The 27,226-nt window shown below is 52.8% G+C and overlaps 1 protein-coding gene across 3 annotated transcripts; it reads left to right on the plus strand.

The window, feature by feature from the left end:
- Positions 1-26,270, plus strand: LOC143145653 (uncharacterized). 3 transcript variants are annotated; one of them, XM_076309227.1, is made up of 3 exons: positions 1-1,113; positions 20,066-20,677; positions 22,147-26,270. In XM_076309227.1, exons 1-3 carry the CDS (start codon positions 636-638, stop codon positions 23,430-23,432), a joined length of 2,376 nt encoding a protein of 791 aa, XP_076165342.1. In that variant the 5' UTR covers positions 1-635; the 3' UTR covers positions 23,433-26,270. The 3 variants fall into 3 exon arrangements, with proteins under 3 accessions (XP_076165342.1, XP_076165341.1, XP_076165343.1); XM_076309226.1 differs by having other exon boundaries at positions 2-1,113; positions 20,066-20,764; XM_076309228.1 differs by lacking the exon at positions 1-1,113 and adding an exon at positions 19,136-19,328 and having other exon boundaries at positions 20,066-20,764.
- The last annotated feature ends 956 nt before the right edge of the window (positions 26,271-27,226 follow it).

Raw genomic sequence — 27,226 nt, forward strand, 5'->3', positions numbered from 1 at the left:
TCGGGGCCTTTATCGTGCGCGCGAACTGGAAAGCTTCTTCGTGCGAGGCGCGCGTATCACTAAAGGGGGGAGGTGTTTCTCGTATTTTCTCGAAAGTGAATCGACGAGCCAGCTCTGGATTAACCGTGTCGTCTCCGGGTCCGTAGCAGTGTCCCCGAGATCCTCGGATAAAATTTTCGGACGAGCTCCACCCGTCGCGGGAAAGATTTCTCCGCGACTTTCGTCACCGCTCCGGAGAGATTCGAAGCGCGGGTACAACCGGCGCTTTCTACCCGTCTTTCGTTCGTCTCTCTCGGCGTAGAGAACGCGACGAGTAAGTCGGTACCTCGAGTGGAAACGCAAACACCCGGGGGAGTTGTGTCGTATCGGCGCGCCGCGAGCCGCGAGCCGCGAGCCGCGACAACCGACCGTTTACCCTGTCGTCCTGTCGCGACGGTTGACGCCTCGTGACATGTGCGATCGCCCGTTAGCGTCACCGTGGTGGTCATCGTCGAAACGAGGAGAGATACGTCGCCGTCGCGGTCGTTGCGCGACGGTGGTCGTTGCCGCCGGCTGGCGGGAACAGAGGGCCCTGGCCAAGAGCACGTGGACGACAGGCACCGCGACGTGGGCCGCCGGCGCGACAGGTTGAAAAGATGCTGGCACTGGCGATGCGCCGCGAACACACGACCGGCCGCAGCAATTACGAGCCCGCGAATCCCCTCGCGGGTTTCGAGCACCTGCACCACAACACCGGCGGGAATCCGTTCGCGGTTGTACCAGCGGCCGCGGAGTCACGGCTCCGTGAAACCGGCCCGGAGCCCGACGGCGAACTTCAAGAGTTCGTAGACATCGCCCAAGTCCAGCAGCTTCTGCAGCAACAGCAGCAGCAGCAGCAGCAACAGCAGCAGCAGCAACAGCAGCAGCAGCAGCAGCAGCAGCAACAGCAGCAACAGCAGCAGCAGCAGCAGCAGCAGCAACAACAACAGCCGCAACATCACCACCATCATCATCAGCAACAGGTGGCAGCGGCCGCCTCCTGCATCTGGGGAGCGGTTTATCCGCCGCCGCCGCCCGCTTTGGGATACCATCATCACCACCATCATCATCATCATCCACCGCCACCGGCGTCAGGTAACCTTTCGTTGCCACTGCCCTCGATCCGCGTGGACCCGGGTTTGGGACTCTCGAAGGTGTCCGGAGTGATTTGTCGTTCGGTACGAGGACCTAGCGTGCGGAGACTTTTTCCCATCCGGACGTACACGACGTTGCTACCGGTATTGGCGCCGATCTAAACACTCGGTGATAATCGATCTTTACGACCGGCACGTCGAAACCTGTATTTCAAGACCGGCTATTAAGTTTCTTGTCACCGCTCGAACGCGACCGGCCGGGTGTGTATACGCGACGTAGTTGGCCGCGAAATCGTCCAGCTACGGATATCTGGGCTCGCGTAACCTCTACCTGTTGATATGTCTCCAGTTTTCGGGGTTGGTGGACACCTTCGAGAGCCGTCCGCGCCGATCGATGTTTCCCGAGACGTAGAGTCAAGTTCCCGCGGTAACCCTGCCCTTGGATTTTTCAATAACACGGCTTGCACGGCACTGTTCTAACTCGCTTCGCTTGTACGAAAAACGCTGCGCGCGATGCTTGCTGGTGACAGGGTACCTTCGATCGCGGCCAGATTCGCGCGATCTTGCCGTCGGATCGCGGCGGAACGCTCGCGATCTAACTCGCGGAGAGTTCGCTACTCTCTTATAGTCGACGATAAGCTAAATCTACCAGAGTATTGTTTCACTACCGATTAAGAACAGAATCGTAGAGCGGAGCGTCGTATCGGAGAATAAACTTCTCCGGTGTATTCTTTCGTCGAAAGAGCGGATCGAGAGCGTCCTATTACGGACAATCGTCTCCCGTAAAGTATTCCAGAGTTCAAGACTTTAGTGCCTCGAGTATTCTTTCGTCACCGACGAAGAGCTTTGAATCGTCCGCGGTGTCGATTCGCGCGATCGACCCTTCGGGGTCCCCGTTGCGTTCGAATTCTCTGATCGGTCGAGGACCACGTGCAACTACGGAACGCGTAGGTTTTATCGGAAAAGCGATCGGGGACACCCTGACTGATTTCGAAGCTCGAAGAGGAACACGGATACCCGTTACCGCGAGGAGTGTTATACTTTTTGCGAAGCCAGAGCGTGGGCCAGTCTCGGGACCGAGTACGCGTGCACGCGCCGAGGGTCGATGCGAAAGATAAGAGAAAAGAGGTCAGGCAACGCGGTCTTCGATCTTCCGACGCGCCGTAATGTCATTAAGGATCCCGACCGTGACGATTAATGAAAGAGGCTCGATCGTCAGTGGCGTAAAAAGCCGGGCGAAACGAGCCGCCCAGCGCCGAGACAATGAAACGCGCCTCGAGATAAAACGACAACCAGTCCTCTTTTAATTTCGATTCGAAATCCTCCCGACGAACGACGGATCCCTTTTCGATCTCCACGATCGACTCTCCTCTCTCCGAGCACGGTGGAAAAATTGCCACAGTTCACCCGGGACGCGCACTCTCCTTTCGTGGTTCGTATTCCTCGAGCGTCGTAGGGATCGAGATCGACAATCGAAGTCCCGAAAGTGTAGAACTCCGTCTCGAAGGGTTTTTAACGATAAACGCGCCAACGCTTCGCGACGAGATCAAAGTGACGAGACAGTTGCGTCTCGGGAACGCGGGCGATATTTTCCTAACGGGACATCGAGAGAAGATTACGGGCCGATCCCAACGCCTATCCATGGACAATTTTCACACTCGAGCGTAGATTATCGTGCGTTCTCGGTGGCCCCTGCGAAGCAGAGGGTTCGACGCCGTTGGCCTGGATTCGTACGAAAAGAAAGATTGGAAGACCGAGCGATCCCCCTCCGAGAAGAAACGATTAGAAGACCGGAGGATCCTTGTAGTCGGACCACGCCTAAGCTATCCTTCGTACGTAAATGGAATTATTCGTCCCTGCGCGAGAGCATCGGATAACAGGGAACCGGGAATCCATGTTCGCGGGTATTCCCTTATTTCTCGGATGTGAAACAACACCGGACCCTTTTTCGAATAATTTCATCGACGACCGTGTGCTTCCGTCCTCCGTTTCGCGCAACAATCGGTAGAAACGGAGCCACCGATTCGAGAAAGACGTTCACGGGGTCCGGTGGAAGCACGCGTTCCCAGTCGGTGGCAAAGTACCGAAACTCTGCTGCAGCATCGACGGTCCCAGTGTCAAATCTGTGCGACGCCGATACGTTCCTATTTTGTATCGCGAACGTTCGAAAAATTGGTAAAACCTCTCCTCTAGAAATATTCGCATCCGCAAATGTTCTCCACCGATTCCCCCGCGTTTCTAAATACCCGTCCGGAATTCCATTCGCGGCGTTTCTCACCGCGATCCCGCGCAAGTAGCCAACGAGATCGAGGAATTTTTCCCCCCCGGTTCGCCCGTTCGAAGGGAAGGTGGGTTGGGGAGAGGGCAGGAGCTTTCATAGATCATTGTTTAAAGTGTCGTGTCTTTGTATGGTAACGCGGAGTAAATCGTATGTACACTCTTGACATTTCGTTATTATTGTACGAGCCGTAAGACAGGAAATCGTACATCATGCACGAACCTACGGTGGGCGGGTAAAAGGGAACGAGTCACCTTCTTCTCTCGGGCGTTCGGCTCATTGGCGTTCCGCGCGATGTTAAGTGTTTTATACGCCCCCCCCCTCCTCCTCCCCGTCTTTCGGGCCCTCCCCCACCGCAACAACCGCTCTTTTTCGTTCGTCGGAAAACTGTAAATTCGTCGAGAATCCTTTTTTTCGACGAACGAAACGAGCCGCGCGCGTTTCCTCCTAAAGGGTGTATACGTCGCCGGTACGCGCGAGCTTTCTCCGCTCGATCCTCTTTAAAAACGCGCGGTTCGCGTCTCGGTGCGGAGAATACGCCCGAAGAGGAAGAAAAAGAAGAGGAAGAAAGAGTCTTTCAATTACGATCGGGGCAACGGTACTCTCGGCTCGAAACTGCAACGTGTTTCGCGCGCGGAATCGTCGACGATGGTGACTCTGCTCCGGCGTCCCCTCGTTTCCCAATTTCCATAGAGATTGGTCGGGGAGATTCGTCTCTCGAATTCCTACGAGTGTGCAAGAATTTGCGCAGACCGTGTTGCCGAGAAAAAATATCCAGAGTCGATCGGTGCGTAAATAATATTACCGAGGCAAATACACCGAGCAACGTTTCTTCCAGATTTTCCTTTGGAAAATTATGATTTCTCTCTGGTCTTTGATCGTTCGATACGGCGATCTTTCGTTTCAACGAACAAACTATCGGAAGTTTGACAAGCACGAGCAAACTGCGTATCGTAGATGCAACTGGGTCGTTGCATCTCTGGATCAACGTGTACGGCGGGAGTACACGTTCTTCGTTGGAGATGAAGAAACAGGGAAAACAGGGAATCGATGGCGACGCTGGTATCGTTCTACCTGACGTTGTTTTCGAAACAACGACACAGCCAACGAGAAGAATTGGGAATAGCTCTGTCTTCTGGTCCGCGATGCGTTAACAAGCTCGATTCGTGAAATTTTTGGCCCGCGTGGCCATCCTCTCTCGTTTGCCAAATTTCCCGGGACCCTAGATCTCTAGATCTCGCGTGGTCATTTACGTAACACCGCGAGACTTCCATGTCGAACGCCCACGTTCGCGCGATATAGTCAAAAATACGTAACGTCGGGATTCACCACACCCCGTTTTCATTCTCCAGAGGATTATTTACGCGACGATGATTCGTCCGAGACTTACAAAGTAGCTAGATCGACGGTTTCGCCAAAAACTCGAACGTTCCGCGTGCAAACCGAAGGTTACGCAACCAACCAAGTATTTGCACGCGTGTCTCGATGATTTTCAATGGGTAGCAAGGAACGGGCAACGATATATTTCGGGATTATTCCGACGGTGGCGTTATTTCTGGTGTTCGATGATGCACTCGTTGCTCGTAAGAACAATGCAAGTCCCGACAAACTGACCGTCGAGCGTCATCGGTGACGACAACGCTTAAATACGATCTCCGCGATCGTAAAAGTTTCGTTATCGGGGTATAGGTATGCACCGTCCTCTAGGAAGTAACGTAACGCGATTCGGATGGAATCGACACTTTGACGGCAAGTGGGAAACGTAGGTAGATTCTAGCGTGAAAATATTCTAGAAGAAAACGTGCACGCGCATCCGACGGATCGTTCTCGAAAACGAAAGCTCGCGGTTCGCGGAGATTTCGGTCCGATCTGAACGCGAATCTGACGCGAGTTTCCCGCGATAATTATTTTCCACGATCCCCCGACGATCGTGTAATCTGATACACGAATCGATGCCAAAGAGTTTCTTTCGCAATAAATCACGAGGAACGCTGATACGGTCGAAGGCACGAGCTCTTCCATCGAGGAATTCAACGAGCCGCGATCAAGCGTGAACATCCCACTGGTAAACACGCATTCGTCGTACTTGGCTCGCGGTCCATTTACGAGCCAGTCCATCCATTTCGCCAAAATCATTGTGGCCGTCATCGATGATGCTCGATCTGCGTCACGACGCCAACTCGGGGCGTACCGTTCGCCCCGTACCGACGCGCATCGCTGAATCATTCCGCAGGAATAACGCTTGTTGGCGATTCGCGACATTTTCCGCTCGAATTTTAATTTCTCTCGGGGCTAGAAATATCGAAGATGCCGCATCGATGACGCGACACCGTCTCCGTCACGATCCTGAACCGTGATCTTTCCGGACGCTGCAACTTCCATCGAAATGCAAATTTTCGTCTTGCTCGAACGAGGCGTCCGGTAACATTACGTTTTTTACTTTTATTTTTATTTTTATCCTTCGAGGCGAATTTCGGTGTAATTCTCGTCGCGAGAAAGCTCCGAACTAGTCGAAAGCTGTACGCACGCAACGTGTTTCGTTTGGAAAAAAGTTTTCAATTATCTTAACGGTACTCTCGGTGGAAGCCTTTTTCTTCGCTGATCGGCCCGGTGAACGAAACAAAGTTCGGAAGGTGGTCGCCGATCGTGAACGCGATTCGTTATCCCTCGAGCGGAAAAATAACGATATCCGACCGTAAGAGAATTCCTCGAGAGACGAGTATCTCGAAGACGATTAACTCTGGAAGAAGGTTCGCCGCGCTCGAACGCGATTCGTCATTCTCGTCTACCGGCGCTGCTCGCTCGTGTGCCGGATGTCTTAATAAACAAAGCTGACGATTCCTTGCCCGACAACGCGCGAGTTGGCACGGTCATTTTCAAGGGAGTAGCGCTCGCGGATACCCAACGGTCTGCCTTTAACTCCCTCGATCCGAAAATCACCGAACAGAGGTATTTACGTCCCGGTATCTAGGATCGTTAACCAGGAGGATTTCGTTCCAGACCTCTCGTCTCTGGACTTTAGTCTACGACACTTGCAAGTGTGTTCGATCTCGTATAATTTTTCCTCCTCTCACCGTACGAGTTCAACGTTCTCACGAGTACGCGAGTACGAGAGAGGCCGAGTCTCTGCAACCCCAACGATTCGAAGATCGCCAACTATAAGAAACAGTGTCTCCACCTGGGTGGTTTTCGAATAACTCTCGACCCATTCGAGGCTAGACTTTGCTCTCCAGGAGTTGTAAGGACGGTTCGCTATCGTATCATTTTTCCCGCCGGAGCACGTTCACCCGTTAACATTGCTAAAGTTTACACTCGAGCAGCAATCTGAACGTTTTTACAGGGAAATCTCGCTACAGGGCCCCAAGATATCGCTAGCTCGCTCGCTGACAGTTCCTTATCCGAAGCGCGTTCGCAACTCGTAAATCTAGTCCGATTATTCGGTGGGTACGGGGTTCTCGGGAACGGTTACACGCGTCAGCGTCGCGACGCGCCACGCGCGTCGCTTCGACGATGAACCGTGAAAGTCGAGCCGCTTACGCGTGCAACCTAACGACCCGTGGGTATTCGAGCAGGCTCGCGTTATTCCCCAGTTTCATCGCGGGTAAAACCAATTTCCACGAACCGTCAACTCCCGGCAGGCGGCTCGCTGGTTTTTATCCTCTTGCCCGAGCAAGGACTATTTCGTGCGCTGGTTAATTAGAAGCTCGCTCGTTGACACGCCCGTGAGGAACGATCGGAAGATTTGTCCGCGTCTCTACGCGCTGGTTAGCGGACTCGTTCGCCTCGACGATCTCGGTGCTACGATTTCAACAAATACCTTTCGACGATTCGAAATGTGATATTGGGCCCTCGTAGGGGGGGTCTCAGGCCAGCCTAGAAGTTTCACGAATCCTGGATAATTTTTGGCGTCGGTTTCGCGGAGAACCGTATGGGTATCGTAGGATCGACAGGTAGTCGGAGCAGAAATCCTCTATCCGAGTTCTCGGTCCTCGGCGCGTATCTGTTCTCTCGGGCGCGCAAAAATCCTCGTTCACCGGGTCTCTCGTCGGTCAATGACACGGACGCGAGCTCGACGCCGTCGGAACGCTCGCGAATCCGTGAACCTTTCGCGCGCGAAATAAAAGCGACCCCATGGAAATCGTCGATCGGGAGATGCACGACCATTCTGACCCGCGGTTGGCTACCGGCTGCAGGTAGAACCGCGTTCACGGGATCGAACATCGGCTTCGATCCCGTATGCTTCTATACGAAACACATTTTTATGTTAAACAGAGTCGATCGTCCAGGAGCGGGGCCGAGGGAAAGGAAACGATCCCGAGGTTATCCTCGTGTAAATGCATTCGGAGGTCCCTAGCTACGATGAAAATCGTTCTTCCTCGGCGAACGTTCTCTCGATTTTTCGCTTTCCACCCAGGCACCTTGCTACAGCCCTGAGCTTCCCTCGACTACGAAAGGTTAATTTTCTAACATTTTAAGAAAAACGTTACGTTTCGAACACGAGAAACGTTAGCCAAGTGTAGTATTAACGGTACGACGAGCAGATCGAGAATTCGATCGTGAACACCCAGAGAGAGAGGGAGAGGGATGGTACGAGCCACGTATACACAGAGCGCAAAAATAAGCTCGCACAATGTAGGTCCGACGTTATCGTCTATGAATGGTTTATAGAGGCGCGAGCTGGGTTCTACGTCAGCATCGACCGATAAGAGAGCAAACGCGCTGCACACATCGTCGTTGACGTCCAAGTGCACGGGCGAGACGTGCCCACGCCGTGAAAGGGAGAAAGGGAGAAAGGGAGAAAGGGACCGAATCGATAGCCGCGACAGAAATAGAACCCTCTGTTCACGACGGTGTCCGGATGCACCCCATCGATCCGTGATCGGTACGGCCTGTGGTCACGACGAACCCCTCCAGGTAAAATCCAGACTCTCCCCGTGTGTTTACCGGAGAGGGATCGTTCGGAGTAATAGAGCGAGGGGAGACCTACTCGAGTTACCTAATCTTGACATTTGCGTAGACTTGTGTCCAAATTTACCGAATGCGACCGCACCGAAAGTAACGAGAGACCCGGTGTATCGTGAAATCTTAACACTTGTCTCGTAGCTGTATCTCCGTAGCTTGTTTACTAGTTATGTACAAATTTACAGAGCGTAAGGTGATAACATTGAAAGTAATTACAGACCCAGTAGTTACCATGGAATCTTAACGCTTGCGTAGATATCTCCGTAGTTTGTTCGCTACTTATGTCCAAATTTACAGAGCGTGAGGTGATAACATTGAAAGTAATTACGAACCTACTCGTAGTAGTTACTACGGAATCTTAACGCTTGCGTAGACATCTCCGTAATTTGTTTACTACTTGCGTCGAGACTTGGAAAGGATAAAGCGACGATATCGATTTAAGAGTTTTTTCGGCTTGCTCGGGAAACGAGGCAAACGAACGCGAAAGTCCAACGCGCGGTGCAATCGAGCTAATATTAAAATCCGTGTCAAAAGTCGTAGCAGCGAACGCGCGATGCGACCGAGCAGCGTTAGGATGTTTGCAACGCGGGCTAAAAATAACACGGAATAATGTATGAATGGCGACCAACACCCTTTTATTCTTCTTCCATATCCGCGACCAAACACCTACTCGCACATGGACTCGTTTGTCCGGAGGAATTTACATCTAATTGTCCGCGAGTGTCTCCGGTTTGCCAACTAGCGTCTGAATTGCCTGCCAACGGTTCGAAAAGTTTTCAATTTCGTACAGAGGATTTCATAGCCCTGCAATTGAAACAGAGAGGGAGGCATTTCAGTAATATCGGAACGATTCAATTCTACGGGACCACGAGGAGTGGTAAGAGCCAGGCGTCACGGTGCGTGTAACGTGTTCACGCGGCACGGGAATCGATAGGAATCGCTTGAAAATAGTTCCTAGATTGACGTACGACGGTTGAATGTCACGCAGTGCCTACGAACGCCGCTCGAAACAACGAGACTTTCCAAGGCGCAACGTAACAGTGGATTCTACCGACGTTTTCACGACCAATTGGACAGGGACGCTCGTTCGCTCTTAGATATTAACGGGAAAACTTTTTCTCCGGCCGGTAATGGAAGAATTGGAAATTTTCAATTACTCGGACCAACGAGTTTCAAAATGAAATTAAACGATTATCCGACATTTTCTCTGTCGCGTAAATAAAATAGAATATATAAGAATGTATGATCTTCGAAAGAAATGTACAACAATTTCCCCTACTTTGTACCCGTAAAGATAGATTCTAGCCGAGATTCGGTAACTCGTGACAGTTACACAACGAAGGGATACACCGCGAAGCGCAAGATCGACGAAACCCCGAGATACCTCGAGAGTTCGAATTCTCTTACGATAAAGGAATCCCCGCGTCGATCGATAACAGGCCGTAACAGACGACTCGAAGGGCAGAAGCGACGTTTCGATTTTTCACGGCTCGCGATCTATTCGCGGCGAAAAGAGGGTCGCAATGTCGATGCGAACCTGAACCCGTAAACGACACCGTTTCCCTGTTTTATTTCATTGCCATCCGCTCGGGGAGTAGACGAACCGCTGCCTCGCGCAGAGGCCTGCGAGACCAACTAACCAACGGGAGAGAGAGAGAGGAAGCGAGATCGATAGGACACGGGTCAAAAATAGTCACGAGAGGATTGTGTGTAGCGTTGGATCGTCAGTCGAATTCCACCGACGGTACGCGCCTCGTCTCGTCGATTGATGCTGTGCTTTCGAAAACGCGAGCCCGAGCGGCTATTTAAACGCGGGTCCCGTGATTCGGTGAAAACCATGGGATATCCTCGATCGGCTGGATACATGGGGTGAATCGTAGGGAGCTGCGCGCGTGGCACCACCGGTTCTAGCGACGGCCCAAGAGGATCGATTCCCAGGTAACTTTCAATGTCAAGGTGTCGAGCGATTTCGACAAATTTTTACAACCACCCTATCACCAACCGTGAAACTCTAAGGGCAACTTTCGACATCGTTAGCTGCCCAAGTATCGGGAGAGTATACGTTTCGTCGAGCAACCCCCGTACACGCTTTAAACGAAATTTTAGAAGTCTTCCCCCTTTGAACGCTAATCGTGCACCATTTTGCCACTTTTGTTGCGACACACTCCTTCGAATAGAAATTTCGGAGTGTCGACGTTCCACACGATACAAACACGCGACACGCGACCCGCGACACGCGACACGCGACCCGCGACACGCGACACGCGACACGCGACACGCGACACGCGACAAGCTCATCGAACAGTCTTGCGAGCTCGAGTTGGAAATCTTTCCCTTCTCGGCCCCAGGTTTCTCGGATTGAAAAATCTCCGGAAAGTCAATGTTTTACACAGTGCAAAGGTAATACGGAGACGGTGCAAGTCGAGCGTGAACCCACCCCGTAAGAGAAACCTTCGCCGTGAAGGAAACTAGATCCAAGGGGGGCTTGGAAATCGCATAAAATTTTATTCGTACCACGCATTTCGGAGTTTAATCGGCCAGATGTCGCCAGAGCGTGTTACTCGGGTATAAGATACTCGTTTTTCCGTTTCACGAAAATCCCGTGGCAAATATTTCCTGCCGCACCCTTTTGTTTTCCCGGCTTCGTGCCGGCCCCGACTCTCTCCGTCCGATTCTCACGTTCCACGCAACCCGACTATTTTAAACAACTTATTTTTGAACCGTATTTTACATAAAGTATTTCCATCCGCGTATCGTAGAGCGATTGTATTTTTAGCGAGTTCACTCTTCTCCCTCCCCCTTTCTTTTTGCTTTATACCAACGTTGACGTTATCAGCGGCAGTTTATTAATACGTGGCTCGCTCTGTGACCACGACTTTCTCACTTTGTCGCGATCGCTTATTAATAGGGAAAACTCGAGATAAAAACAGCCAGTTCTCCCCCTCCCCTGGCGAGGGGAGAACGCGTAACGAGAACTTTGAAAAATGAAAGCTCGAACGGTTGTTCGCAAGTTGCCGCGAGAAATTTCAGAAACGATCGGGACGTTGTCGAGTTTGCCGAACACTCGTGTAAACATCCAACGGAGCGTAATTGGCGCGATAACGATTCCCAGGCAAAAAGGGAAGAGTTTTCAGCGCGGTGGATCGAAGAGTGATCTCGAGAGGGTAAAAAAAAAAAAGAAGCGCGCGGAGGCAGCGGTAACGAGCCCGTCGGTTCCTTCGAGACGCGTGTCCCACGTCGGGACGCTCGTCGTAACGAGATTACACGTTAAAAGGTCAGGAAACGAGGAAGTACGGTGCAAGTTACGGTCCTCCTCCCGATAGTAAATTCACCTCCACGCCTCCGCGACCCGTGGAATTTACAGGCTCCTTTGGAAACGTGCTCGTTTTCAGAACGCGACCGTCCCGCGACTCTAATATCGATCGTAAATACGATATTAAACGTATCCGTTCGAGTCTGTGCAGCGTTACACCGAGATCCCTCCCTACTGGACAATTAGGCCGATTGCAAAGATTTTCTCGTCGAATCGATTCTTCCGTTCCGCGTTGCGAACCCTTCGGTCGAAGATTACCTTTTCCCTAATCTCTTTCGAGATCTCTTCCCAGTTAGGATAGTTGTAGCATTTTCCAAATTCCTCTATGCGACGAGTCGAAAAGATCTCGAGAGCCCGCGAGTTCTACGCGCTGACCTATTTCCTGTAAATAGACGCGCGCGTAGAACGAAGCGCGCTCGAGCTCGCGCTCACGCTCGCGCGTGCGCGTGCGCGCGATACGGCTCGCTCGGGGAAAAAGCTGTCGATCATCTTTCCCTCGCGATGTTTTGACGGCGATTGGTTTCGTGGTCGCGTGCTGCCCACGTAATTTCCACCTTAATGGGCCGGGCCGATTAAGACGAAAAATCTTGATCCTCCGTAGAGGGGCAACGAGGCGCGGAGAGCGACGCTGATGGATAACGGAGGTAGCCAGCCGCGGGCAACGATTTTACGAGGGCCCTTGAATCGCCTGCGTTTTGTTTGATCGTCTAAAGAGGCTCGTTCCTTCTTCTTCTCTTCGTCGTCTCCTCCTTCCGCGATTCGACCTTGCAACCGCGGTTGCGTAATTCGTAATTCGTGGTGAAAACCGGACGAATCGATGGAAAGTTGTCCCGATATTTCGTTTCGGAGAAATTTCATCCTCGAGGGACGATTCCCTCTTCCTTGGAAGACGTAGAGTCGCCAAGTTCCGCTGCCCGAAAGTATCGACGATGTTTCGTCGTCGTTCTGTTCCGATGATCGAGAACGGTTCCCCCGAATGGCCCAAATCAACCATTGCTGAGAAATTGTACGCTCTTGTCGGGAAAAGAGTACGCGCAGAGTTAACGCGGTCGAAGATTAAAGTTGAAAGATTACGAAAAAAGAAAAATTCTACCCGAATATCACTTTCGTCGATACTAATAAATACTATGGATGCGGTTTGAGCGTCTCGTGCAGAGAGTTTCCACACCGTTCTCTCCCACCGTGATGCAACTTTCGAGACTTATTTGTAATATCGCTAGACATCGGAGAATATCTCGTTCCTTTCCAAACTCTACAGTGGATACGTTTCTTTCGATTGCGTTCGAAAATGAAGTATTCGTCTAGAGTCCTACCGTCGCATTTGAATGCCCCGCGAAATCCTTACGAGTCGTAGAAAATCAGCGGAGTAAGAAAATGAAATAACTTTACACGCGCGATCTTGCAACCGTGGACTTACCACTCTGGGAAAAAAATCGAACGCACACGCACCGTGTACGCGATAACGTCGCAATAAGGAGGCGAGTGCGCAACGTTCCGGAAGCGCGCGCGGCGATCAGCGCCGCGGAATCCTGAGCAAATGCGCGACTCGACCGGAAACGATCGTTAATCGAGGAGACCGGCGTCGTGCCGCGCAAAAACGTGCGAAAGACTCGCGGCGTCGTGACTCACCTCCAGGCCAAGTAATACAGACAGTCGGAGCCGGTACAGGAGCGGACTTAAAAGGACGTTCGTCACCGGTACCATTAGCGCTGACCATGGATCGGACAACTCGATGCACAGGGTGTCCGGCTAGAAACAGGTCGCTCCGATACCTTCGCCGTCTACGCGTACGCGTACGCGTATGTAAAACGCAGTTGCGTCTACCGAAAGGATCGGTAGATCTTCGAGACGTAGCGCAAAACTCGCCAAGGCGATAGAGCTGTTATCGTTGCTCCTACGGTAGAGATCCACGCGGAAAAATCTCCGACCGTACCCACTCGAAGGTCGAAATTTCTGAAAAGATGTTATTTGCGAGAATCGCGCGGCTCGATGAGAGATCCAATATGGCGGTAATGGTTGTTCGACGCGTGTAATCGCGGAGGAGACTCGAAGGTCGCGAACGGTACCGATCGAGGCGTCGTTATCCGCGAACGCGATCGTTTTATTCCCGCCCCGCGATTAATGCGCCCCTGAAACCATGAACGTACCAACACGTACGCTATCTCGCGTACGTGCATCACGCACGACGGGGCTACAACGAAAACACGCTCGTCCCTAATTGCGTTCGGATGTGGGTTACAGACAAGCTACGACTTCTTGTTCTCGGTCCTCGCGATTACGCCCGTTGGGGCATTGAGTAATCAATACGAGCGTCTCGAATCGCGATAGAGAGAGACGGAGGGAGGGAGGGATGGGGGGGGGAGAGACACGAGGAGAGAGAAAACGAGGCTCGATGCAACCTCGTTAACGCCAGGATTAAGCGTCCTTTCTCTAATTCTCCGAGCATCCTTCGTCGCGAACGGTCGTGACCCCCGTTGAACGCGGGATCTAAGCGGCTGCTTGCTCGGACGACTTCATCGGGGATAATCGATTTTCCCGAGGCATTGCCCTTGACGCGAACCGTTTTTCCACGGATCGCGTTCTGGTTTAACGAGATCGGACGCACCGTGAACACATGCGTACGTAGTTCGATCGATGACGCGGCTTATCGTTTACCGTCGAGTCTACCAAGTGTCGTAATTAACGCCCGGGGTGGAATTACCAAAGGGTTACGCTGTCCGAGCGACGGCTACGTAATTCTATCGATCGATTATCAATTACCTACGCGCACCGAACTTCAAATGTGTTCGAGTTTACTCGAGTGCTCCGACTTGGAAAAAGTTGTGGGTAAACTCTACCGTTTCTGCCCAGTCTCTACTCGATTCTCTCTATTCTACTCTCCCTCCGAGTACTCTCTTCGTAGTTCTCGACTCTGTCCTTCTCTCTGTTCCACTCTCTCCAGCCACCGTTACTTTCACGTTTAATTTCTCGGTCAGTTTCCTCCGCGGAGCATCGTTCTTCTAGGAAAACCCACCGGCTCCTCGCCTCATAAATAAATGAACAAATTTCTTGTAGAATCTCGAACGCGGGGAAGGAAAGTTCGACGTCTCTCTCGCGTTCAGATCGCACGGAGGACTGTCGCGGACCTATCGATGCGAACCGATCGGTGCCAGAAATTGTCTACATCGGTTGACTGACTCATCGTGACCACGCGCGCGTCTTGCCCGTCATCCCGGGTATTTGGGGATGCTGGGTGGCTCAGGTGGTTGCGTGGCGGCTCGAAATAGAGGCGATCGCCCGCGCAAAATCACGTCGAGTCGCGCCGCGAATAGTGCGCGCCCACCGCCTTCTCGAGAGCCGGCGGTAATTTTAGAACGTTTTGTTTTCGTGCCAGGACGCCGCCGCCACCGCCACCGCCACCGCCACCGCCACCGCCACCGCCACCGCCACCGTCGCTGCCACCGCCGTCCTCGACGACGCCATCGCCACCGCCGCCACCGCCACCGACACCGCCACCGACACCGCCACCACCGCTGTCGACGTCGCCATCGCCGACACCACCACCGCCACCGCCGACGCCACCACCGCACACGCGCCGCGACACGAAGCGTGCCGCCACCTCCTCGAGCGAGTCCCTCGCGAGATTACGTTCGACGACGAGATCGATGCACGCGCATCACCCACGCGTCGACACGAACGATTCAGCAGAGTGTTTGCACGTAGTTCACCGGCGAAGAGAATTCCGACGTTTCTGGTGCCAGTCGAGTTATCGATACCGAGACCCGAGCAGGGGAGAGTCGTATCGTTCTGGAAAAATTCGGCCAGCGAGATCGCCGCGTACACCGACGGTGAACATGGCAGAGAGACGAAAAGAGGCTCGACCGTTGCTCGAGCTTAGGGATATTCGATCGAGTGTTCTTGGGAGATTGTGATTGTTTTCCAAGGTAAGGTGTACGCGAGTAAAATCGCCGAGTTTCGGACTACTCGCTTCCGATGGTATTCCCAACTTTTTAACCGTCTTCTGTTTAACGATGTCGTTAAGGATGTCTCGAACGTAGGAAACTATTTTAACTTTGCGACGCAACGAGACAACTAATATCTACTCTTAAGCTCTTCGAAGGTGTTTACAAGAGTGAAATCGTAAAAGAGTTTTAGACTACGTATCTTCGATATCTTCTTCTCGATGTTACTTACAACTTTCGAGGGTTCTTCCGTTCAGTTCCTATAATTAGAGTCTCTGGGTAAAATATATCCCGAACGTATGGAATCGTTTTTACTTTGCGACGCAACCAGGGAACAAGGAAATGCAGAAACATCGAATCCGAACGCAGCAGTGTCATCTCTTCTCGAATATACGGTGGTCGTCTCTCGTCCGCTCGACCGTACCGTTGGTTCGGAGTTCCAAGTTGTTTACGCAAATTTCCGCACAGAAATTTCTATATACCCTAAATAGGTTCGCTCGAGTATTTGCCGAATACAGGCTTCTCTTTGCGACTCTTCCGAGTCGTGTTTCGAAACCGACGCGTCACAACCGAGCGTGTAACTATCTCGAGTTCGCGTCCACGTCGCAGAAACTGGTTCCCTTGGCTCGAATTTTCGCCAAGTCGAAGGACTTGGCTTTCGCGTTGCTCTGAAAATTCACTGGGAAAATGCGTCGTCGAAGCAATCGACCGACGCGAGTCGGCCGCGTGCCGCCAACGTAACGCGCTCCAGCCACGCGAGCGGCTTTTGATAAAGTTATATATGGCACTGACTCATTATAATATCGCGCAACCTGTCCCCGCGACTATTCAGACATCGTTTCGGTCACGACGCCGGCGGAAAACGATTCGGTACTCTACCATATAAAAGGAACTAGTCTAGGCGTCATTGTCCCGACGACCGACGCTAAGGAGAAAGTGGGTAGAAATTGGTTCGAAAAACAGTGCACGGGTACAGTCGCGCGACAAAGTCGGCAAGAAACAGCCCCGTCGATTAACCGTCCTTTCTGTCCCCGTAAATCGCCATGTCGTTTTATCGCGGTCGCTTGTTAGACGAGGCCGAGTCGCAGACAACCTCGGCGCATCCATCGCGAGTGAACGCACGTTGCCCGATAAACGCTCTTCCGTCTTATCAAATCGCTTCCGTTTACGCGAGCCGCGAACGTGCTCGTAAAAGGCTCGTGGATTAAAGAGAAGAATTACACGGTGTACGAGAGACGAGACCGTGTAAAACGAAGGAGAAAATCCTCGCGAAAGAAACGAGAAGCAGGGGAACGAAGCTGAAACGGCCGAAGCGATAGCCAAATCGAGAAACGCGCGGACACGCTCGTTTTACACCGATCGACCGCCCCCTCGGTCTGCCTGCGATCTTTGCCTGCCGCGGTGGATCGACGGCGATTCGTCTCCCCGGAAAAACTTTTTCCCTCGTCCCGTGGCGATCTCAAGAACGAACAAGGAGGAAGGATCATCGAACAGAGAGAGAGAGAGAGAGATCAGAGATCTCCGTTGGTCGAAAGACAACGAAAAGATAAAGGAGAGTAAAAAGCGCGCGGCGCGGAAGGGAGAAGGACGAAGGGAGAACCGAAGGAAAGCGGTCAGAAAGTCGAGAGCGGACGGCCGGGTGGGGAGGAGGAAGGAAAGCGCGGCGGGGAAAGATGGAAAACAGAAGGAGAGAGGCGAACGCGACAAAGATAGAATGGGAGGGGGGAGAGAAAAAGAGACGGAGAACGGTCGCGTGGCCGTGCGTGGCCCCAAATAGGGCATCAGGTGGTTGCACGACGCCCGTGAGAGAAAAAGATCGTTCGCGCGTGCGCAGAGGCGCGTGTGCCTCTCGTAACCGGGCGCGCGCACGCATGTACGCGAGTACCAGAACGGCACGCGCGCACTCTTACAGGTGGTGGCAACCGGCTGCACACAGGAAATTGCTCCTTTGCCGTGCAAACTCGGCCCGGACGGAACTCTCCGCGACGCCGTTCACCCGGATTATTCGCCGGACCGATCGAACCGCGTTCAAAGAGAATCGACACGCGCGCCCGCCTCTAGCCGAGAATAATCTCACCTGTTGCTTCGCTTTTCGAGCGTACCTCTTCGTCTCGACTTTGGCCAGACAACGGGGGCAAGGGAACTTTAAAAGGGCGACTCCGATTCCCGTCTTCCCACCGAGAAAACTAACAAGTTTCCTCCCTCCCGCGGTGGATCGGGCAATCTCGATACAAAGTAACACTCGTACCTGCTTCGCGGACGATCCTCGGTAGGGAGGCGCGGATGTTTCGTCACCGGGCAACGTTTAATCGATACACGTTGCGCGAGCCGGGACACTGACAGCAACCGCAACCTCTCGAACGTTCAACCGACCCCTGTCATCGACAGAGGCGTTCGTACGCCGGCGTCCTCGACGACCAGATCTTACCACGGTACTCGACCGTGGAGATCTTTTCTCCCCTGTGCGCGCTATTCTCTGCTCGCAAACTGTTATTAAGAGGAACGAAAGTCGGGCATAAATGTTCTGCCGTTTGAAATCGTAGTTCCCTACCTGTCACTGGTGTACCGCCGATCGTTCCCTCGTCAACGATTTCTCGAAACGGAGCAACTTTGAAACTCGCTTCTTCGCGAGGGATAAGAATCGCGTGCACGCGTGCGCGCGGACGCGCCACATTCTACGTCACGCGGTGGTATACGTCACTGGAGAACCGAGCGACCGTCGCCGAAGAGGGAGAAGTCTCGCGGGAGCGGGTGGTGGACACGGGGGGCTAGGGGAAGGTAGGGTGACGCGGTGGGGGCAAAGATGCCTGCGAGCGGTGGCTCTCAGTGACGACGGCGTCGAGACCGGGGTGGGAGTAGGAACGCGTGTGTACGTATACGTAGACGCGGCCGGCTATATACGCGACCCCCACACAGGCTCGCGTTGATAGGGGACCGCAGAGCGGGGATTGGCTGGCGGTCGGCTCGCCGCTTCCAAATATGGGACAGTCTCCGCGGTCCATTCATAAAACTACGGGGCGCGCCGCCGCTCGGCTCAGTTCGTGCGCGACCCCCACGCATCGCGCGTCCTCCGACGATCCCCAACGCCGCGATCCGCTTCCTCTCGGCCACGCACACCTAACCGCGGTGCGGTACATACCGACCTACGTCGCACGGTGAACCTTACAGAGGAGGTAGGAATAGGGTGAGAGGGGGAGGAAAAAGAAAGAGACGGTGGATCGGAGAGGGAAAAGGACGGAAGACCACGGAACGACAAATAGGCGCGCGGTCGCGCGCACCTACACCTACGCGACGCAACACGAGTGGATCCGCGAGTGAAGAAACGATCTCACGAATTTTCGAACGCAGAGATCGGCGATCGACACGATAATCCACGGAGGAGGAGGAGGGGGAGGAGGAGGAGGAGGAGGAGGGGTAGCAGGAGGAGGAGGAAGAGGAAGAGGAAGAGGAACAGGAGGAGGAGGAGGAGGAGGAGGAGGAGGAAGAAAAGGAGGAGGGGGGAGGAGGAGGAGGAGGAGGAGGAGAACGTTGTCGACCACTGTTTTGGAAGAGGATTCGCAGTGTCCGCGTTTCCAACCCCTTCGACACAGGCTTGACCGTTTTCCGCGTAGAGCACGCGTGGTCCTCGTTCGTTCCTCGTCGCAAAGGAGAGAACGCGCCTGGTCTCCTGGTCGGACCGGCCGGATGCGTTCCGGATCGGTACGACGATCGATCACGATCCGGTGAGATTGGATTTTCTCTATCCCCCGTACTACTTGGGTGGTGGTAGTGGTAGTGGTTTGTGGTTTTGGTGGTGGTTGTACGCACGGTGGTGTATTATCCGACCGCGACAAATCGCCGGAGTGCGCGCGCGCAGCCACGCTCGCTCGCGAAAGAGAGAGGGAAACGCAAAAGGAAGGACGGAGAGGCGACGCGATCGAGACACGGTTTTTGCCGCCCGGCGTCCGCTCCCTCGTGTGTACCTCGTTGAAAGAGAGACTCGGCGCGTGCCGCGCGACGAATAAAAAAGGGGGAGCGCGTGCTACGTTCGCTTGACTACTAACCCAGTGACTCGAGCTTGAGGGAAGGAGGGAACGACCGATACCGACTGATCTCTACGGACTCGACGTTTCGATCTCGCGCGCTCGTGCGGGACAATTTTCCGACAGTCGAACCGGGAACGGTGTCGTTTCACGGAACAACAAAAGGATATATACGTTCGAACGTACACACGCACACGTGTACGGTATGTACATACATACGTAGATTCATATGCACAGGCGCGCGCATCCACATGCGTAGATACATACATAGATATATAGATACGTATTAAAGACAGAGACTGAAAGATGACGAATAAAAGCTAACCCGCGTTAGAGCTTGTATCGGTGGGAGAGAGAAAGAGGCTTTACCGTGTCGTGACGACCGAGGAAGGACAACATTTTAACTATAATAATAGCGTTGAACGATACAACCGCAGGCGAGGACACGCAGTGCGGTACCGAGGAAGCTGCCGTCGCTGGCCAGGGAGGCGACCCGCTCCAGAGGATGACGATGGACGGCATGGAAGTGGTGGGCACGCAGCCCCACGCGGCCACCAGCCCGTTTCTGCTCTCGTCGCCACCCCTTGGCCATCATCATCACCATCATCATCACCCCACCTTCAATCTGCAGACGGTGCAACTCAGCTTCGACGCGTGTCTGCCGTACAACGCAGCAACGTCCTCGAACTCGATAGTTTGCGGCGTCGGCGGCACGCCGACGCCAGCACCTACTACTTGCACCTCGTCGACGAGCTGCAACAAGACGATACCAACTTTATCGTTAGCCACCTGCGTGCCATTGCACACGCAACACCAAAACAATACCGATACCGCGGAACACCATGGCCCGCAGCACCACCATCACCATCATCACCACCATCACCATCAACGACTCGACGATCATCAGCATCATCGGCACGTCGATGCCTCCTCGCCGTCGAACGACTCCAACGACGGCAAGCGACGGCTGCAATCCGGGAACGAGGAGAAGGACTGCTCCAGGGACTGCAGGGACGATCTTCAGGAGCCCATCGAGAAGGATAAGCCAGGTGACCTAAACACGCCGGTTACCACCAGCAGCGATTTACCGTCCTTCTTCGGCCCCTCCGCGCTCGTCGAGCCACCTCCTATTTCAGGTACCTACAATCAGCAAAGTCCTTTAAATCGTTCTTCGATCAGACGACGCATCATCTTCTTGGTCCCCATGGTCCCCTCGTACGATCGAACCGTTTTGCGCGGATCTCGAACCTTCGTACACGTTTACAACCAGTTTGTAACCTGGTCCAATCTCCACGATCCCTTGGTCGCGCGGAAAACGAAGCACTTCGAAAGAAACACGTCCGCGAGAACACGGAGAGGCTGTCTCGAACTCGGCGGCAACCTTGCACTTGCTCTCTGCGTTTCACGAACGTTCCAACTTTCGCTTTCCGCATTTATGTACGTAGAAATACGTACGCGGGCGGACGGGTGGACGGGCGGGTGGACGGGCGCGCTCGCACACACATTCGGCAACTCTTGCCGCTGCTGCTACCCTCGTGGCCGTGGCATGCACCCCTCCGAAAACGCGATTTTTCCCGAGTCCAGGTTGGACTCTCGATGATCGTCGCGGGGAAATTTGTCGCTTACGGATGCACGAGGTGCCGGTGACGTATATCGTTTAGCTCGCGAAAACGGCTAATATCGAACCTGCCCGCCTGTCGCGGATCAATACTCGGCGACCCCGACATTCAGAGAACCCTCCTCCGCCTCCCTGCATCACCGTCGCCTCCGCCTCCTCCTCCGACACCCGCCTCACCCGCCTCACCCCGCCTCCACCTCTTCTACCTCCCACCACCCCTTTGCCGGTTCATTCATACTCCCGAGTGCCCCCACCTAGTTCATCCGAAGTAACGCAACCATCCCTCGTCGCGCCGACGGTGTGTCGTATCTTTCGCGACGTTCTCGCGAAACGAGCCCAGAGCCTGTTTGCTCCGGTTTCTCGATCGGACGGCATTGGACGCATTTTCTCGAACGGGGTTTCGATCACGAGAGAACGAGATGGTTTCCGGCTACGACGACACGATTCTGCTCTGTTCTCCGATGAAATTCTCACCGCGGATGACACCGCGTTCCGCTTGCTTCTGGGAGTCTGCCGACTCGTTTCTCGGTAGGAAGCGACGATACAAGCGTGTACAACATAGGAAGGAAGTAACGAGACGGGCAGGATGCAGACGACAGATAGAGCCGGCCGATATACCCGGGGCACGTAGATAAAGTCACCCCCGTATCGCACGGTCTTTCCTGTCGATTCGCTTTTGGGTACGCGATGCACGCGCGCAACCAGTGCCAGTTTACGGGCAGGCTGCGCGCGTACGACTGCTTGCCTCCGTGTGTAATCTTTTCAATTATTCTTCTTTCCCTTTTTATACATACACATATATATATATGTATACATATATATATATATAGATATTTCTTTTTTTATTTTAATATTCGTTCGACTCGAGAACTTACGTTGGACTCGATGGATGATTTTCAGGAAGCCTGGCGGGCGAGGATCTGTCCTTGGAGGAGGCGACAGCGGAGGACGATGAGACGGCGACCTCGGCCAGCAGGGATCACCGGCATCATCATCACCAAGAGTCACAGGACACCGGGACGTCCGGTGCGCCGCCGTCCAGCAGTCCGCCGCGTCATCATCAGAGCCAGGACGACGCGGATCGTTGCAACGTGTTGCAGGGGGGCGTGATACTCTACTCGTCCCCCCATTCGACGTCGTCGGTGTCCTCGGTGCCCGCGACCAGCGTCAACATTTGCAACGTGCCGACGCTGACCTACCGCGGCGTCTTCACCACCACCTGCGCGCAATCGTCGCCCTTGAACACCCTGCAGCCGCAGCAGCAGCCGCAGCAGCAACAACAACAGCCCCAACAGCAGCAGCCGAGCAGTCAGGAGCTCTGGGGTCCGTTACCCTCGCCAACCCTGACATTGACGGGTCAACCGTTCCTTCACCCCACCCTCCATTCGTCCCCGTACGGCGGCGAGACCGTCGAACTTCTGCAGGTCGAATCGAAGCCACCCCCGCCACCAGGTTACCACGATACGCCCACCACCACCACCGCCGGCGGCTGGTTGACGACGCACGAAGAGGCTTACGACCCGAATCTCTTGTCCCACCACCATCCGCATCATCATCACCAAGAGACGACGCTGAAACAAGAACCGACAGGGACGACCGGTTACGGACCTACCGTCCAACAACAGCAACCCCAACCGAATCAACAGCAGCAGCAGCAGCAGCAGCAGCAGCAACAACAACCACCGCCATCCGCCGGTACGGGCGTTCAGCTCGCCGAGTACAACCCGAGCACGTCCAAGGGACACGAGATCCTCTCTCAGGTTTACCAACAGAGCGCTCTGCCGCTGAGGCTGGTCCCGGTGAAGCCGCGAAAGTATCCCAATCGACCGAGCAAGACCCCGGTTCACGAGCGTCCCTACGCTTGCCCAGTGGACGGCTGCGATCGCAGGTTCTCGCGCAGCGACGAGCTCACGCGGCACATACGTATCCACACCGGTCAGAAACCGTTCCAGTGTCGCATCTGCATGCGTTCCTTCTCCAGAAGCGATCATCTGACCACCCACGTCAGGACCCACACCGGCGAGAAGCCGTTCTGTTGCGACCAATGCGGCCGCAAGTTCGCGAGGAGCGACGAGAAGAAGCGACACGCCAAGGTCCACCTCAAGCAGAGGCTAAAGCGCGAAGCTACCCACGCCTCGGCCAGAAACCACCCTCAGAGCCACGCTTCACCGCCCTGCAACCAGTAAATCGGTTTCACCCTCGAGGTCGATCTCCGCGCCGCATTCCTTTCTTTTTCTTTTCTTCTTTTTTTCTTCTTTTCTTGCCATAACGTACTCGCAACCCCAACGCAGCTTTTACTCCTCGCCCCGGGCGACGAGGAAACGACGGAGACCTTTAGACGGGAACTCCCGTCACCGACTGATCCGTCATCGATCGTCGTCGGTTTTCAGGCTCGGTCGTGCCCCTCGTATGTGAACTGTCGCGACACCGAGTTCTCGAACGATCTAGTACGTAAGTACGCAAGAGGTTCCAGGCGGATCGGTGACATGTTTTTTTTTTTGTAAATCTACACGTGCGTGATTTTCGAAAATTTCGTTAAACGGGGGCTCAGCGCGCGATCGGATCCTCGTTACGAAATTGTACAGGTTCTCCGGTGGGTCCCCTCGTTGCGTTTCGTACGCCCGCAGTCCCCCGTGTACATACACGCTCGCGCGCCTGTAGTTGCATTTAGCTTTCACGACGGAGAACAAGTTCGAAACGAACAATTCCTAGTTTTACCAGAGTATACTGTTAAGTCGTTTCCTCGACGACGGTCGAGTATCATCGGTCTGCTAGCGTTTTCAGCGAGGGCAACCGGGGGGGAACCGTTCGAAAGCCAAGCGACCCGTTGGGGATCGTTATTTACGGGCGGTCGCGTTTTATGCCCTTGTTTGCGATCGAGAACGATCGAGCGGACGCGAAAGATCGAGCGGTAGAAAATGCGCGCGCGAAATATTCCGGTGTCACGAGATACTGCAACCACGGGCGTAGAATCGATACCGCCCGCAGTTTCCGGGAATCAGGGAGGAATTCATCCATGGAGATGGAGAGAGAGAGAGAGAGAGAGAGAGAGAGAGAGAGAGAGAGAGAGAGAGAGAGAGAGAGAGAGATGATCTCCGATGCAAACGAACCCGCGAGAGGAAAAAATGTGCGTATCGACGATCGACGATTCCTGACTCTGTTTTTTTTCCCGGGTGCATCGAGCACCGTGCAAATTCTGATCGCGTCGCAGTCGAGACACGATCCGGAAAAAAGAATAAAAAAGCCCGCGGTTTTTCAATCACACGGGAATATCGAAAAGTATTTTCTATGTATTTTTATAAGCTATCTTGAACCGTGACGTTCCGACGATCTTGCGGGGGAGGCATTAGCGCTAAATGATGCTCAAATTCAGGGCCTGTTTCCTGCGCTAGGGACAATTTGGTGTGGTGTTGTGTAATCCACCAAGGCCACGATGAACGATCAAGCGAGACGCACGCCCTGATATCGTTGCAAGAATCGATCCACGCAATCTTTGCGTCCTCGAACCTCGTGTCTTTCAATCATACAATCGAATAACTGCTTCGTATCGTCCTCTACCTCTTGAACGCGTCCACGTGTCTCGTTCCTACTTCGAAGCGCTCTTCGTGCCTCCGAACACGCTAAAATCTCGGACTTTTCCTGCGTATTTTCAATAACATCCCCATCTCCTCCCCTTATTCTTACATAGTGTCTCCACTGTGGAAACCACCTCACGATGTTTTCTCAGCTTTTCCAAAAAATCGATTCCGTTGCGAGTCCCCCACTCAATCCTCTCCCCTGACGAGTCAACGAGATTCCTTTCACCGCCAGCAAACCCCACGAGTAACATCGTAATTAGTCGTGATCATCGTTGTTGAATCGGGAGTTTTCCTTTGTAAATATGTATATACACACGCGCGCGCGCGCGCGCACATGCACACACACGCACACGCACACGTATATATATGTATGTAGGTATGTATGTATGTATGTATGTATGTATATATATATACATATATACATATACATATAAAAGGAGTTATACATATGTATACATGGGGTTACGCGTCTAATCGAACGAGCAGAGACAGAGAGTGACAGAGGGAGAGAAAGGGAACCCGTTAAAATCTTTCACTTTCCTCCTTTTAATCTTGCCGCCCTACTTTCCCCTCTTCACCCCACCCCTGGCCCCCACCCGGACACACCGTCCTCTCCCCTACCCTCCCTCCTACTACGTCGCGATCGTTTACGTGTAATATAAATATGAGTTTAGCGACGATTAATATTATGTATATGTTGCTCTATTTATTAACAAAATCTGTGTGTATACACACACGCGCGCGCACGCACGCGCACGCAATTACACACACAGACACACACAAACAAACAAACAAACAAACACACACATAAATACATATATATACATATATATTATATATATATATTGAAAAAGATATATATATATATATATTGTTAAAATTAAAGGATTATTTTTATTATGATTATTATATTATAATTATATTAATAACGATTATGATTATCACGAAACGCGTAGTTCCAGATCCAAGGCGTTCTCTATCGCGCTCTATACCTATCGGCGATGGTGTTGCATCGACGCGTGTGCGATATTATTCGCTATTGTTCTAGATAGGTCGGAAAATACGTAGATAGAGGAGCGCGTACGCGCACGCGCGTTCCTGAGGAATAAAAACAAAGGGAGAGAGAGAGAGAGAGAGAGAGAGAGAGAAAGAGTGAGTGAGAGAGATAGGAATGAAAGAGAGAGAGAGAAAGAGAGAGAGAGAGAGAGAGTCGAAATAAATAATGAGAAAAAGAAAACAACACTTTTTTTTACGAACGATATTACGCTATAGTTGGTTAAATTATGTGTAACTTCTACGCCATATGGTGCTCCGAGTGCTATGCACAGAGAAAGAATCTCTCGATTACCTGTATATTTATGTTGTAATCATCGTTGCCGTTTAATCTGGCCGATTCCCTACGACGATTATTAAGAAAAATACAAAGTTAACATTGAACAGCCTCAACGTCTCGTTCTCGTTGTTCTCCGATCTCTTCCTACCTTGTAACAGAGCATCCTCGGGACGATAGATACATTTTCCCGCTTTTATCGTATCCGAAGCTTCGCTCGGTTTACGTATCCCTTGTTTCCTCGATTCCAATAATTCGGTTAAAGTAGCGCGAAACGACGCTTCGAGTTTACGGATCTTTATCGCGTTGGCGATCGCGAATATCGTAAACTATAAATCGACATTCTCGAACGGTCCGTGGCGACGAGCCATTGCACGTATATTCATACCCGCTCGAATTCCACCTTCTTCTTCCTTCGAGCGTCATTCGCGAGAGACTCGCTCTGTAATCGAATGTTTCGAACCTGAAGACGAATGACACCGAGCCACCCGTGAATAACGCTAGACGAAATCTTTGTCTTTGCAAGCTCTCCGAAAGCTCGATATTCGCGAACTCGATTAATTTTTCTCTTTACGTCTCCATTCATCGACCGCGGACATCTTTATCGATCATCGACAATTACCGAACAGAACATCAGCGATCGAGGATGTCGATACAGCGAACTGCGTCCTACGCGACCGGACTATTGTTCGTCCCAAGCATTCGTTTAAAAGGCAACCACGAAGATTAATGAGGACCGGTCCACGGGCACGAGAGTCGCCACTCTCGATGCAACAGTGTGGTCGCGCCGCGTTTTCTATATGCAACCTTTCACCATAAACACGCGGTTGGCGCCTAAATACGGCCCGATCGGTCTTTTCTACCACCATTTATCGTTCGATTTTTCGATACGAATCGCGAAACAACCCGCCAATTATCGCGCACGCCGATTTCGTCTTCCACGGAACGAGATCTAAGGTTTCCGCGAGATTCTTCGTAAGACGATTATCCGTTCGAATCGATTCGATCGCGAAAGAAAAGAAAAGAAGACTCGTCGTTTTTGTTTTTTTTTTTCCCCCGCGCGATGATATAT

Source organism: Ptiloglossa arizonensis, chromosome 4 (genome assembly GCF_051014685.1).
Source record: "Ptiloglossa arizonensis isolate GNS036 chromosome 4, iyPtiAriz1_principal, whole genome shotgun sequence".
Lineage (NCBI taxonomy): Eukaryota > Metazoa > Arthropoda > Insecta > Hymenoptera > Colletidae > Ptiloglossa > Ptiloglossa arizonensis.